Source organism: Scyliorhinus torazame, chromosome 22, assembly GCF_047496885.1.
Source record: "Scyliorhinus torazame isolate Kashiwa2021f chromosome 22, sScyTor2.1, whole genome shotgun sequence".
Taxonomy (NCBI): Eukaryota; Metazoa; Chordata; class Chondrichthyes; order Carcharhiniformes; family Scyliorhinidae; genus Scyliorhinus; species Scyliorhinus torazame.
The window spans coordinates 19,563,473-19,578,485 of record NC_092728.1 but is presented as its reverse complement, the minus strand read 5'-3'; the positions used below and the strand labels follow the sequence as shown (position 1 = coordinate 19,578,485).

General features: G+C 48.2%; 1 protein-coding gene across 1 annotated transcript in view; it reads left to right on the top strand.

Annotated features, from left to right (window-relative positions):
• otud5a (OTU deubiquitinase 5a) overlaps window positions 1-15,013 on the top strand; it is a 149,210-nt gene that overhangs the window by 120,228 nt on the left and 13,969 nt on the right. Inside the window, exon 6 of the mRNA XM_072489026.1 lies at window positions 7,531-7,738. Within this exon, the coding sequence (XP_072345127.1) occupies window positions 7,531-7,738 (208 nt within the window). The remainder of the gene's footprint in view (window positions 1-7,530; window positions 7,739-15,013) is intronic.

Below are 15,013 nucleotides of genomic sequence, written 5' to 3'. Positions count from 1 at the left end.
CTGTGCATTCAGGGTAAGGATTGTTCACTGTGTAACTGCAGAGTCGCTGTGTATTCAGGGTGAGGATGGTTTACTGTGTAACTGTGCAGAGTCGCTGTGTATTCAGGGTGAGGATTGTTCACTGTGTAACTGCAGCGTCGCTGTGTATTCAGGGTGAGGATTGTTCACTGTAACTGTGAAGAGTCGCTGTGTATTCAGGGTGAGGATTGTTCACTGTGTAACTGTGCAGAGTCGCTGTGTATTCAGGGTGAGGATTATTCACTGTGTAACTGTGCAGAGTCGCTGTGTATTCAGGGTGAGGATTGTTCACTGTGTAACTGTGCAGAGTCACTGTGTATTCAGGGTAAGGATTGTTCACTGTGTAACTGTGCAGTGTCGCTGTGTATTCAGGGTGAGGATTGTTCACTGTAACTGTGCAGAGTCACCGTGTATTCAGGGTGAGGATTGTTCACTGTGTAACTGCAGAGTCGCTGTGTATTCAGGGTGAGGATTGTTCACTGTGTAACTGCAGAGTCGCTGTGTATTCAGGATAAGTATTGTTCACTGTGTAACTGCAGAGTCGATGTGTATTCAGGGTAAGGATTGTTCACTGTGCAGAGTCGCTATGTATTCAGGGTAAGGATGGTTCACTGTGTAACTGTGCAGAGTCGCTGTGTATTCTGTGTGAGGATTGTTGAATGTTTCACTGTGCAGAGGCGCTGTGTATTGAGGGTAAGGATGGTTCACTGTGTAACTGTGCAGCGTCGCTGTGTCTTCAGAGTGAGGTTTGTTCACTGTGTAACTGCAGAGTAGCTGTGTATTCTGCAGGGTAAGGATGGTTCACTGTGTAACTGTGCAGAGTCGCTGTGTCTTCAGAGTGAGGTTTTGTTCATTGCGGAACTGTGCAGCGTCGCTGTGTATTCAGGGTGAGGAATGTTCACTGTGTAACTGTGCAGAGTCGCTGTGTATTCAGGGTGAGGAATGTTCACTGTGTAACTGTGCAGAGTCGCTGTGTATTCTGGGTAAGAATTGTTCACTGTGTAGCTGCAGAGTCGCTGTGTATTCAGGTGAGGATTGTTCACTGCGTAACTGTGCAGAGTCGCTGTGTATTCAGGGTGAGGATTATTCACTGTGTAACTGCCGTGTCGCTGTGTATTCAGGGTAAGAATGGTTCAGTGTAACTGCAGAGCCGCAGAGCATTCAGGATGAGGATTGTTCACTGTAACTGTGCAGCATCGCTGTGTATTCAGGGTGAGGATGGTTCACTGTAACTGCACAGTCGCAGTGTATTCAGGGTGAGGATTGTTCACTGTGTAACTGTGCAGAGTCGCTGTGTATTCAGCACAGTGAGGATTGTTCACTGTAACTGCAGAGTCGCTGTGTATTCAGAGTGAGGTTTGTTCACTGTGTAACTGTGCAGAGTCGCTGTGTATTCAGGGTGAGGATTGTTCACTGTGTAACTGTGCAGAGTCGCTGTGTATTCAGAGTAAGGATTGTTCACTGTGTAACTGTGCAGTGTCGCTGTGTATTCAGGGTGAGGATTGTTCACTGTGTAACTGTGCAGTGTCGCTGTGTATTCATAGTGAGGATTGTTCACTGTATCTGTGCAGAGTCACTGTGTATTCAGGGTGAGGATTGTTCACTTTGTAACTGCAGAGTCGATGTGTATTCAGGGTGAGAATTGTTCTCTGTGTATCTGTGCAGAGTCGCTGTGTATTCAGGGTGAAGATGGTTCACTGTGTAACTGTGCAGAGTCGCTGTGTATTCAGGGTGAGGATTGTTCACTGTGTAACTGCAGAGTCGCTGTGTATTCAGGGTAAGGATTGTTCACTGTGTAACTGCAGAGTCGCTGTGTATTCAGGGTGAGGATTGTTCACTGTGTAACTGCAGAGTCGCTGTGTATTCAGGGTGAGGATTCTTCTCTGTGTAACTGCAGAGTCGCTGTGTATTCAGAGTGAGGATTGTTCACTGTGTAACTGTGCAGAGTCGCTGTGTATTCAGGGTGACGATCAGTCACTGTGTAACTGTGCAGAGTCGCTGTGTGTTCAGGGTGAGGATGGTTCACTGTGTAACTGTGCAGAGTCGCTGTGTATTCAGAGTGAGGTTTGTTCACTGTGTAACTGTGCAGAGTCGCTGTGTATTCAGGGTGAGGATTGTTCACTGTGTAACTGCAGAGTCGCTGTGTATTCAGAGTAAGGATTGTTCACTGTGTAACTGTGCAGTGTCGCTGTGTATTCATAGTGAGGATTGTTCACTGTATCTGTGCAGAGTCGCTGTGTATTCAGGGTGAGGATTGTTCACTGTGTAACTGTCCAAAGACGCTGTGTATTCAGGGTGAGGATTGTTCACTGTGTAACTGTGCAGAGTCGCTGTGTATTCAGGGTGAGGATTGTTCACTGTGTAACTGTGCAGAGTCGCTGTGTATTCAGGGTGAGGATTGTTCACTGTGTAACTGTCCAAAGACGCTGTGTATTCAGGGTGAGGATTGTTCACTGTAACTGCAGAGTCGCTGTGTATTCAGGGTGAGGATTGTTCACTGTAACTGCAGAGTCGCTGTGTATTCAGGGTAAGGATTGTTCACTGTGTAACTGCAGAGTCGCAGTGTATTCAGGGTGAGGATTGTTCACTGTGTAACTGCAAAGTCGCTGTGTATTCAGGGTGAGGATTGTTCACTGTGTAACTGTGCAGAGACGCTGTGTATTCAGGGTGAGGATTGTTCACTGGGTAACTGCAAAGTCGCTGTGTATTCAGGGTGAGGATTGTTCACTGTGTAACTGTGCTGAGTCGCTCTGTATTCAGGGTGAGGATTGTTCACTGTAACTGTGCAGAGACGCAGTGTATTCAGGGTGAGGATTGTTCACTGTGTAACTGTGCAGCGTCGCTGTGTATTCAGGGTGAGGATGGTTCACTGTGTAACTGCAGAGTCGTTGTGTATTCAGAGTAAGGATTGTTCACTGTGCAGAGTCGCTATGTATTCAGGGTAAGGATGGTTCACTGTGTAACTGCAGAGTCGCTGTGTATTCAGGGTGAGGATTGTTCACTGTGTAACTGTCCAGAGACGCTGTGTATTCAGGGTGATGATTGTTCACTGTGTAACTGTCCAGAGACGCTGTGTATTCAGGGTGATGATTGTTCACTGTGTAACTGTCCAGAGACGCTGTGTATTCAGGGTGAGGATTGGTCACTGTAACTGCAGAGTCGTTGTGTATTCAGGGTAAGGATTGTTCACTGTGTAACTGTGCAGAGTCGCTGTGTATTCAGTGTGAAGATTGTTCACTGTAACTGCGGAGTCGCTGTGTTTTCAGGGTGAGGATTGTTCACTGGGTAACTGTGCAGAGTCGCTGTGTATTCCGGGTCAGGATTGTTCGCTGTGTAACTGAGCAGCGTTGCTGTGTATTCAGGGTGAGGATTGTTCACTGTGTAACTGTGCAGAGTCGCTGTGTATTCAAGGTGAGGATTGTTCACTGTAACTGCAGAGTCGCTGTGTATTCAAGGTGAGGATTGTTCACTGTGTAACTGTGCAGAGTCGCTGTGTATTCAGGGTGAGGATTGTTCATTGTAACTGCAGAGTCGCTGTGTATTCAGGGTAAGGATCACTCACTGACTGTGCAATGTCCCTGTGTATTCAGCACTGTGAGGATGGTTCACTGTGTAACTGCAGAGTCGCTGTGTATTCAGGGTGAGGATTGTTCACTGTGTAACTGTGGAGAGTCGCTGTGTATTCAGGGTAAGGATTATTCACTGTGTAACTGCCGTGACGCTGTGTATTCAGGGTAAGGATGGTTCACTGTAACTGCAGAGCCGCTGAGCATTCAGGATGAGGATTGTTCACTGTGTAACTGTGCAGAGACGCTGTGTGTTCAGGGTAAGGATGGTTCACTGTGGAACTGCAGAGTCGCTGTGTATTCAGGGTGAGGATTGTTCACTGTGTAACTGTGCAGAGTCGCTGTGTTTTCAGGGTGAGGATTATTCACTGTCTAACTGCAGAGTCGCTGTGCATTCAGGGTAAGGATGGTTCACTGTGTAACTGCAGAGTCGCTGTGTATTCAGGGTGAGGATTGTTCACTGTAACTGCAGAGTCGCTGTGTATTCAAGGTGAGGATTATTCACTGTCTAACTGCAGAATCGCTGTGTATTCAGGGTGATGATTGTTCACTGTGTAATTGCAGAGTCGCTGTGGATTCAGGGTGAGGATTGTTCACTGTAACTGCAGAGTCGCTGTGTATTCAGGGTGAGGATTGTTCACTGTAACTGTGCAGAGTCGCTGTGTATTCAGGGTGAGGATTGTTCATTGTAACTGCAGAGTCGCTGTGTATTCAGGGTAAGGATCACTCACTGTGTGACTGTGCAATGTCCCTGTGTATTCAGCACAGTGAGGATGGTTCACTGTGTAACTGCAGAGTCGCTGTGTATTCAGGGTGAGGATTGTTCACCGTGTAACTGCAGAGTCGCTGTGTATTCAGGGTGAGGATTGTTCAATGTGTAACTGTGGAGAGTCGCTGTGTATTCAGGGTAAGGATTATTCACTGTGTAACTGCCGTGACGCTGTGTATTCAGGGTAAGGATGGTTCACTGTAACTGCAGAGCCGCTGAGCATTCAGGGTGAGGATTGTTCACTGTGTAACTGTGCAGAGACGCTGTGTGTTCAGGGTAAGGATGGTTCACTGTGTAACTGCAGAGTCGCTGTGTATTCAGGGTGAGGATTGTTCACTGTGTAACTGTCCAGAGACGCTGTGTATTCAGGGTGAGAATTGTTCTCTGTGTAACTGTCCAGAGACGCTGTGTATTCAGGGTGAGGATTGTTCCCTGTAACTGCAGAGTCGCTGTGTATTCAGTGTGAAGATTGTTCACCGTAACTGCAGAGTCGCTGTGTTTTCAGGGTGAGGATTGTTCACTGTGTAACTGTGCAGAATCGCTGTGTATTCAGGGTGAGGATTCTTCTCTGTGTAACTGCAGAGTCGCTGTGTATTCAGGGTGAGGATTGTTCACTGTAACTGTGCAGAGTCGCTGTGTATTCAGGGTGACGATCAGTCACTGTGTAACTGCAGAGTCGCTGTGTATTCAGGGTGAGGATTGTTCACTGTGTAACTGCAGAGTCGCTGTGCATTCAGGGTGAGGATTGTTCACTGTGTAACTGTGCAGCATCGCTGTGTATTCAGGGTGAGGATTGTTCACTGTGTAACTGTGCAGAGTCGCTGTGTATTCAGGGTGAGGATTGTTCACTGTGTAACTGTGCAGAGTCGCTGTGTGTTCAGGGTGAGGATGGTTCACTGTAACTGTGCAGAGTCGCTGTGTATTCAGAGTGAGGTTTGTTCACTGTGTAACTGTGCAGAGTCGCTGTGTATTCAGGGTGAGGATTGTTCACTGTGTAACTGTGCAGTGTCGCTGTGTATTCATAGTGAGGATCGTTCACTGTATCTGTGCAGAGTCACTGTATTCAGGGTGAGGATTGTTCACTATGTAACTGCAGAGTCGCTGTGTATTCAGGGTGAGAATTGTTCTCTGTGTATCTGTGCAGAGTCGCTGTGTATTCAGGGTGAAGATGGTTCACTGTGTAACTGTGCAGAGTCGCTGTGTATTCAGGGTGAGGATTGTTCACTGTGTAACTGCAGAGTCGCTGTGTATTCAGGGTAAGGATTGTTCACTGTGTAACTGCAGAGTCGCTGTGTATTCAGGGTGAGGATTGTTCACTGTAACTGCAGAGTCGCTGTGTATTCAGGGTGAGGATTCTTCTCTGTGTAACTGCAGAGTCGCTGTGTATTCAGGGTGAGGATTGTTCACTGTGTAACTGTGCAGAGTCGCTGTGTATTCAGGGTGACGATCAGTCACTGTGTAACTGTGCAGAGTCGCTGTGTGTTCAGGGTGAGGATGGTTCACTGTGTAAGTGTGCAGAGTCGCTGTGTATTCAGAGTGAGGTTTGTTCACTGTGTAACTGTGCAGAGTCGCTGTGTATTCAGGGTGAGGATTGTTCACTGTGTAACTGCAGAGTCGCTGTGTATTCAGAGTAAGGATTGTTCACTGTGTAACTGTGCAGTGTCGCTGTGTATTCATAGTGAGGATTGTTCACTGTATCTGTGCAGAGTCGCTGTGTATTCAGGGTGAGGATTGTTCACTGTGTAACTGTGCAGATTCGCTGTGTATTCAGGGTGAAGATGGTTCGCTGTGTATTCAGGGTGAGGATTGTTCACTGTGTAACTGCAGAGTCGCTGTGTATTCAGGGTAAGGATTGTTCACTGTGTAACTGCAGAGTCGCTGTGTATTCAGGGTGAGGATGGTTCACTGTGTAACTGTGCAGAGTCGCTGTGTATTCAGGGTAAGGATTTTTCACTGTAACTGCAGAGTCGCCGTGTATTCAGGGTAAGGATTGTTCACTGTGTAACTGCAGAGTCGCTGTGCATTCAGGGTAAGGATTGTTCAATGTGTAACTGCAGAGTCGCTGTGTATTCAGGGTGAGGATGGTTCACTGTGTAACTGTGCAGAGTCGCTGTGTATTCAGGGTGAGGATTGTTCACTGTGTAACTGCAGCGTCGCTGTGTATTCAGGGTGAGGATTGTTCACTGTGTAACTGTGCAGAATCGCTGTGTATTCAGGGTAAGGATGGTTCACTATGTAACTGTGAAGAGTCGCTGTGTATTCAGGGTGAGGATTGTTCACTGTGTAACTGTGCAGAATCGCTGTGTATTCAGGGTAAGGATGGTTCACTATGTAACTGTGAAGAGTCGCTGTGTATTCAGGGTGAGGATTGTTCACTGTATAACTGTGCAGAGTCGCTGTGTATTCAGGGTGAGGATTATTCACTGTGTAACTGTGCAGAGTCGCTGTGTATTCAGGGTGAGGATTGTTCACGGTGTAACTGCAGAGTCGCTGTGTATTCAGGGTGAGGATTGTTCACGGTGTAACTGCAGAGTCGCTGTGTATTCAGGGTGAGGATTGTTCACGGTGTAACTGCAGAGTCGCTGTGTATTCAGGGTGAGGATTGTTCACTGTAACTGTGCAGAGTCGCTGTGTATTCAGGGTAAGGAATGTTCACTGTAACTGTGCAGAGTCGCTGTGTATTCAGGGTGAGGATTGTTCACTGTGTAACTGTGCAGAGTCGCTGTGTATTCAGGGTGAGGATTGTTCACTGTAACTGTGCAGAGTCGCTGTGTATTCAGGGTGAGGATGGTTCACTGTGTAACTGCAGAGTCGCTGTGTATTCAGAGTGAGGATTGTTCACTGTGTAACTGTGCAGAGTCGCTCTGTATTCAGGGTAAGGACTGTTCACTGTAACTGTGCAGAGTCGCTGTGTATTCAGAGTGACAATTGTCCACTGTGTAACTGTGCAGAGTCGCTGTGTATTCAGAGTGAGGATTGTTCACTGTGTAACTGTGCAGAGTCGCTGTGTATTCGGGGTAAGGAATGTTCACTGTAACTGTGCAGAGTCGCTGTGTATTCAGGGTAAGGAATGTTCACTGTAACTGTGCAGAGTCGCTGTGTATTCAGAGTGACAATTGTCCACTGTGTAACTGTGCAGAGTTCACTAAAATTGGAATCCTCTCCTGTGTGTTGCAGCCCCGGAAAGCTTCAGCGACATGTAGCTCCGCAACGGCTGCAGCGACCAGCGGATTGGAAGAATGGAGCGGACGCTCGCCCAGGCAGCGGAGCCTGGCTTCATCGCCGGAACATCCTGACGTCCACCCAGATGGCGTCGTGAAGTCCTCAGCGCCCGGCAGTGCCGTGGCGCACCTCCAAGGAAAGCCGCCATCACCGTGTGCTCCAGGTCAGTGTCCGAGATGTCTGCCCAGATCCTGAACCCCGCGGAGATGGGCGTCTCCTGTCCCTCTCCAGTGCCTTGGCCACGTGTGTATCTTTTCCCCATTCGTCTGCAGGCGGCTTCTCCCCGACACATTCACTCACGCGGGTGTGTTATAGGCCAGGGTTTAGCGAACCCCAAAGTGTATCATGGAGTTCACCTGACCCACAACTTTTAATAGATTGTGGTGTGGGGAGCACACGGCCCACTCGACAGGTGTGGTACAGCAGAAATGGAAAAAGTATTTTTTTAAGCAAACACTGTTTATTCCATGAACTCCGTTAACCTTTTTAAAACATACAGTGAACATCTTAGCAATCATCAATCAAGTACAACCCCGAACGAATACAACACAAAGTAATCCTTTAAGCTTTCCTTTTAACATCCATATGACTTTAAAACACCTTTTACCAGAAGCACATCAGGCTTACATTCTCTACTGAGAACATTAATAATTCTGAATTCACCAAATGATCAAGACACAGTCTTTTCATGGCAGAGAGATCAACAGTACACCTGCTCGGTCTGGCTTCAGCTCCAACACTGAAAACTAAACTAAAACACACCCTGCAGCAAATAGCCTAAAACGAAAGTAAAAAGCTGACAGACAGCCCAGCTCCACCCACTCTCTGACATCACTGCAGTCGTAAACACCCATTTCTTAAAGGTACTCTCCCTACAGATACTTATATACACCCATTTATAAACACCAAATTCTTAAAGGTACTCTCACATGACACCTCCCAAGAAAAAAAAAATAAACCATCAACTTCAAGATGGTTTCATTTTTCACCTTTTTACCATTCTTTAAGAAATGCACACAGCAAATATACTTTTTCGTTTCAAAAAACAACACACGCAAACAGGTATAATAATATAGTACTTTTTTTTTTCGTTCTTCCTCCTCCAGCTGAAATCCGTCGCGATTGACAATCTCTTTGATCAAGAAGGTCTCTGCACGATCCGTCCATTTCTCTACGCCTCAGCATTTCTCTTTAAAGTCAGATACTTTAGTTCAATCTGATCACAGAGTCCCTTGTAATTCTCCATCACAGGAGCATTGGTTATCACAGCTTTCAGGCAGTCAAATGCCTGTTGAAAGTCCGCTGTCCACTGAAATTTTCGACATTTCTTCAGCAAGTCCATCAGTGGAGCAACCACACGACAAAAACTTTGCACAAATGTTCGATCAAATCCACTGATGCCAAGAAATTGCATTATTTCCCTTTGTCTCGAGGGTATTGAAAACTCCTCAATAACTGTTGCTTTCACATCCCGTGTGACCATTCGACCCTGTCCGATTGTATGGCCAAGGAAAGTGAGTTGGGCTTTTCCAAATTCACTTTTAGCTAGGTTTATCACCAGACCCGCCTCCTGAAGTCGATCGAACAACTCCATCAGATGTTTTAAATGTTCTGCCCCTGTCTGGCTGAAAATTACCAGATCGCCGATGTACACCGCACAATTGGGTAATCCTGAAACAACTTTGTTAGTTAACCGTTGAAATGTGGCTGGGACGTTTTTCATGCCAAATGGCATAACTTTGAACTGGTAAATACCACCTGGAGTCACAAAAACTGAAATCTCCTTCGCCCTTTCGGATAAAGGTACCTGCCAGTAACCTTTAAGTAAATCCAGTTTGGAAATAAAAGCTGATTGTCCCACTTTCTCAATGCAATCCTCCAACGTGGGTTAGGATAAGAGTCTGTTCTTGTAACTGCATTAACCTTTCTATAGTCCACACACAACCGTTGGGTACCGTCTGATTTAGGTACCATCACTATGGGTGAGCTCCATTGGCTGCAACCCACTTCAATTATTCCATTCTTCAGCATACCCTCAATCTCTCTGTTAACCTGTGCTAATTTTAAAGGGTTAAATCTGTATGGATGTTGTTTGATTGGAACAGCATTTCCCACATCTACATCATGTATAGCCATTTTAGTACTTCCCAATTTATCTCCACAAACTTGCCCATGTGATATCAATAACTCTTTCAGGTCAGTTAGTTTTTCCTCTGGAAGGTAACTCCACAATTTATCCCAATTTTTAAGAACACCTCATTTTCCAATTTAATTTGAGGTATGTCAAATTCACAGTCATCTGGATTTGGTTCGTCACTTTGAGTTAGAATCATTAAAACCTCCTTTTTCTCTCCTTCCCTTTCAAAGTACCTTTTAAGCATATTCACATGACACACTCGGTGAGTCTTCCTTCCATCTGGTGTTTTTACCACATAACTCACCTCACTTAATTTCCTTTCAATCTGATACGGTCCACAAAACCTAGCTTTTAAAGGCTCCCCTACCACTGGTAACAACACTAAAACTTTATCCCCACTGGCAAAACTACGAACTTTGGATTTCTTGTCCGCTACCCGTTTCATCACATTTTGTGCAACTTTCAAATGTTGTCTAGCCAATTCACCTGCTCTATTTAATCATTCCCTAAAATTTGACATGTAATCCAATAGTGTAATTTCCGATTTCTCACCCACCAATTTTTCTTCAATCAATTTAAGTGGTCCTCTTTCCTCATGACCAAAAATTAGTTCAAAAGGACTAAATTTGGTTGACTCATTAGGAGCATCTCTAATTGCAAACAATACGAATGGAATTCCTTTATCCCAATCCTCTGGATAATCTTGACAATAAGCCCTCAACATTGTCTTTAATGTCTGATGCCACCTTTCTAACCCTCCCTGCGATTCTGGATTTAAATTGTTTTATTCCTAAACTATCCATAACTTGTTTGAATAACCTAGAGGTAAAATTCGATCCTTGATCCGATTGTATTTCTGTGGGTAGTCCATATCTAGGAAAGAATTTAAGTAACTCCTCCACAATCTTTTTAGCTGTAATATTACGTACTGGAATGGACTCTGGAAACCTAGTGGACACATCCATTATCGTCAAAAGATATTGATTCCCACTTTTTGTTTTAGGAAGCGGTCCTCCGCAATCAATAAGGACCCGTGTAAAAGGTTCCTCAAATGCTGGAATGGGTATTAAGGGCGCTGGTTTTATCACTGCTTGAGGTTTCCCTATCACTTGACATGTGTGACATGATTGACAACATTTAACTAATTCAGGCCAATAAAAATGTTTCTGGATTTTAGCTTGAGTTTTCCTTATTCCCAAATGATCTCCCACTGGTACCTAATGTTCAACTCGCAACACCTCCTTTCTATACCCTACTGGCAATACTACTTGAACTTCTGTGCATTTTTCATCCGCCTGCATATGTACAGGTCTCCATTTTCTCATCAAGACATCACTTTTATGGTAATAACACTCTGGTATACACGCAGATTCCTCTTCCGTTGATGCTTTCTGTTACATCCATTTTATTTCTACATCTTTTTGTTGTAACTCCGCCAATTTTCCTGAACTAAAAATATCCGCCTCATCTTCCACCTGTTCTTGTTCTTTTTCAACCATCTGATCAAAAATGGTCTCTGATAATTGCACTTCAACTTCATCTTCACTCTTTGATTTCTCCTCTTGTCTTAACCTGTGACTTTGTGACCTTGTTACTACACAATCCGGAAAAATCCCAGGATAATCGTCCTTCAACCCTTCAGTTGTCTGATTTTCCACTGGCTTATCAACCACAGTAGGCATCACTCCCACCTTCGATCCAGCTATATCATTACCCAAGATAAACTGTATTCCTGGACAAGATACTTTCTCTAATACTCCTACTACCACTTCACCACTCTTCACTGGACTTTCCAACCTTACCTTGTGTGGTAGTATGTATTAGGGGTCATGTGGGACTGTGAAGCCGTGATGCTATTGGCTGACAGATCCCGGTTCCTGGTTGGCTGTTGACTCCTGGCTCCTCCCTGAAGGCGGAGTATAAGAACCCGGGCTTCTCCCTGCCGCTCCATTCTGTTGCTGAACTGCTGGGGACAAGTCTCGCTCAATAAAGCCTCATCGACTTCATCGCTACTCGTCTCTCTCGTAAGTCATTGTGCGCTACAATTTATTGAGCGAGCTTAAAGGACTATGGAGCTCCGGATCGCCCCGGAATGCCTGCGGATCAGCCCCCACGCAGCGAACTCGGCAGCAGTTTTTAAACACTGGCAAGCTTGTTTCGAAGGCTACGTCCGAACGGCCCCCAGCCGGATCACAGAAGACCAGAAAATGCAGGTCCTGCATTCGAGGGTAAGCCCGGAAATTTAGCCTCTTATAGAAGACGCAGAGGATTTCCCGACGGCGCTCGCAGCACTGAAGAGCATTTACGTTCGCCCCGTGAACCAGGTCTACGCACGCTACCAACTCGCAACGAGACGGCAAAGTCCCGGAGAATCGTTAGAGGAATTCTACGCCGCGCTGCTAATTTTGGGACGGGGCTACAGCTGCCCGCCGGTGAACGCGATTGAACACACGGACATGCTAATTCGCAATGCGTTTGTGGCAGGTATGAACTCTCCCCAAATCCGCCAAAGACTTTTAGAAAAAGAGTCGCTAGGACTCTCAGAGGCACGGGCCATTGCAGCCTCCCTAGATGTGGCCTCGCAAAACGCCCGCGCCTATGGCCCCGACCGCGCGGCAGCCCCTTGGGCTCCGTGGACCCCCGTCGCGACAAACCCCCCCCTCACAGGCTTGCGCGGTTAAAGCGCCAGATCATCCCGGGGGGGCCCGCTGCTATTTCTGCGGGCAAGCGAAACACCCCGGCAGCGCTGCCCGGCCCGCGCAGCTATTTGCAAAAGCTGCGGCAAGAAGGGCCATTACGCGGCTGTGTGCCGGTCCCGGGGGTCGCCGCAATCCCCGGAGAAGAACGAGCCCAGCGCATCCCAAACGCTCCCCAACCTCCCCAGCGCCCCATGTGCGACCCGCGGGCGCCGCCATTTTGGGTCCCAGCCACCACGAGGGGGGGGTGGGCGCCGCCATCTTGTGACTCCCCAGCCACGTGCGATTCATGGGGGCGGCCATTTTGTCCACCTGCGATCCATGGGGGCGGCCATTTTGTCCACCCCCGGCCGCGTGCGATTCATGGACGCCGCCATCTTGGATGATAACAAAGGACCCCAGCTTCGACGGCTCCACGGGGTCCGAAGAAGACGCCGAGACACTACGACCACGACTGGCTTCGGTGACGCTGGGTCAATCACGGCTCCGGACGCTCCAGACGACGACAACAACGGTGCTGATAAACGGACACGAGACATCACGCCTGATCGACTCCGGGAGCACCGAAAGTTTCATTCACCCCGACACGGTAAGACGCTGTTTTCTGACCATCCATCCAAGTACGCAAAGGATTTCCCTAGCTGCAGGATCCCACTCCGTAGAGATCAAAGGTTCTGCATCGCGAACCTAACGGTGCAAGGAAGGGAGTTTAAAAACGACAGGCTCTACGTCCTTCCCCAACTCTGCGCGCCCACATTACTGGGATTAGATTTCCAGTGTAACCTGCAGAGCCTAACATTTCAATTCGGCGGCCCAATACCCCCACTCACTATCTGCGGCCTCGCAACCCTCAAGGTTGAACCGCCGTCCCTGTTTGCAAACCTCACCCCGGATTGCAAACCCGTCGCCACTAGGAGCAGACGGTACAGCGCCCAGGACCGGATATTTATTCGGTCTGAAGTCCAGCGGCTGCTGAAGGAAGGCATAATCCAGGCCAGCAATAGTCCCTGGAGAGTCCAGGTGGTAGTAGTAAAGACCGGGGAGAAGCAAAGGATGGTCATAGACTATAGCCAGACCATCAACAGGTACACACAGCTAGATGCGTACCCTCTCCCCCGCATATCCGACATGGTAAATCGGATTGCCCAGTATAAGGTTTTCTCCACCGTGGACCTCAAGTCCGCCTACCACCAGCTCCCCATCCGCCCAGGTGACCGCAAGTACACAGCCTTCGAGGCAGATGGGCGTCTATACCACTTCCTAAGGCTCCCATTTGGTGTCACGAACGGGGTCTCGGTCTTCCAACGGGAGATGGACCGAATGGTTGACCAGCACGGGTTGCAGGCCACGTTCCCGTACCTCGATAACGTAACCATCTGCGGCCACGATCAGCAGGACCACGACGCCAACCTCCAAAAATTCCTCCAGACCGCTAACGCCCTGAACCTCACATACAACGAGGAAAAGTGCGTTTTTAGCACAAACCGGTTGGCCATCCTGGGATACGTACTGCGCAATGGGATAATAGGCCCCGACCCCGAACGCATGCGCCCCCTCATGGAATTTCCCCTCCCCCACTGCTCCAAAGCCCTGAAACGTTGCCTGGGGTTCTTTTCATATTACGCCCAGTGGGTCCCCCAGTACGCAGACAAGGCCCTTCAATACAGACCACGACCTTCCCCCTGTCGACATAGGCTCGCCAGGCCTTCAGCCGCATCAAAGCGGATATCGCAAAGGCCACGATGCGCGCCATCGACGAGTCCCTCCCCTTCCAGGTCGAGAGCGACGCATCCGACGTAGCTCTGGCGGCCACCCTTAACCAAGCGGGCAGACCCGTGGCCTTTTTTCTCCTGAACCCTCCACGCCTCAGAAATCCGCCACTCCTCAGTGGAAAAGGAAGCCCAAGCCATAGTGGAAGCTGTGCGACATTGGAGGAATTACCTGGCCGGCAGGCGATTCACTCTCCTCACCGACCAACGGTCGGTAGCCTTCATGTTCGATAATGCACAGCGGGGCAAAATTAAAAATGACAAGATCTTAAGGTGGAGGATCGAGCTCTCCACCTTCAACTACGAGATCTTGTACCGTCCCGGAAAGCTGAACGAGCCGTCCGACGCCCTATCCCGCGGCACATGTGCCAACGCACAAATAGACCGTCTCCAAACCCTCCACGAGGACCTCTGCCACCCGGGGGTCACTCGGTTCTACCATTTTATAAAGTCCCGCAACCTCCCCTACTCTGTGGAGGAGGTCCGTACAGTCACCAGGAACTGCCACATCTGCGCGGAGTGCAAACCGCACTTTTTCAGGCCGGATAGAGCGCACCTGATCAAGGCTTCCCGCCCCTTTGAACGCCTCAGTCTGGATTTCAAAGGGCCCCTCCCCTCCACCGACCGCAACACATACATCCTGAACGTGGTGGACGAGTACTCCCGTTTCCCCTTCGCCATCCCCTGCCCCGACATGACAGCGGCCACAGTCATTAAAGCCCTTGGCACCATAGTCACACTGTTCGGCTGCCCCGCATATATCCATAGCGACAGGGGGTCCTCCTTCATGAGTGACGAGCTGCGCCAGTTCCTGCTCAGCAAGGGCATAGCCTCGA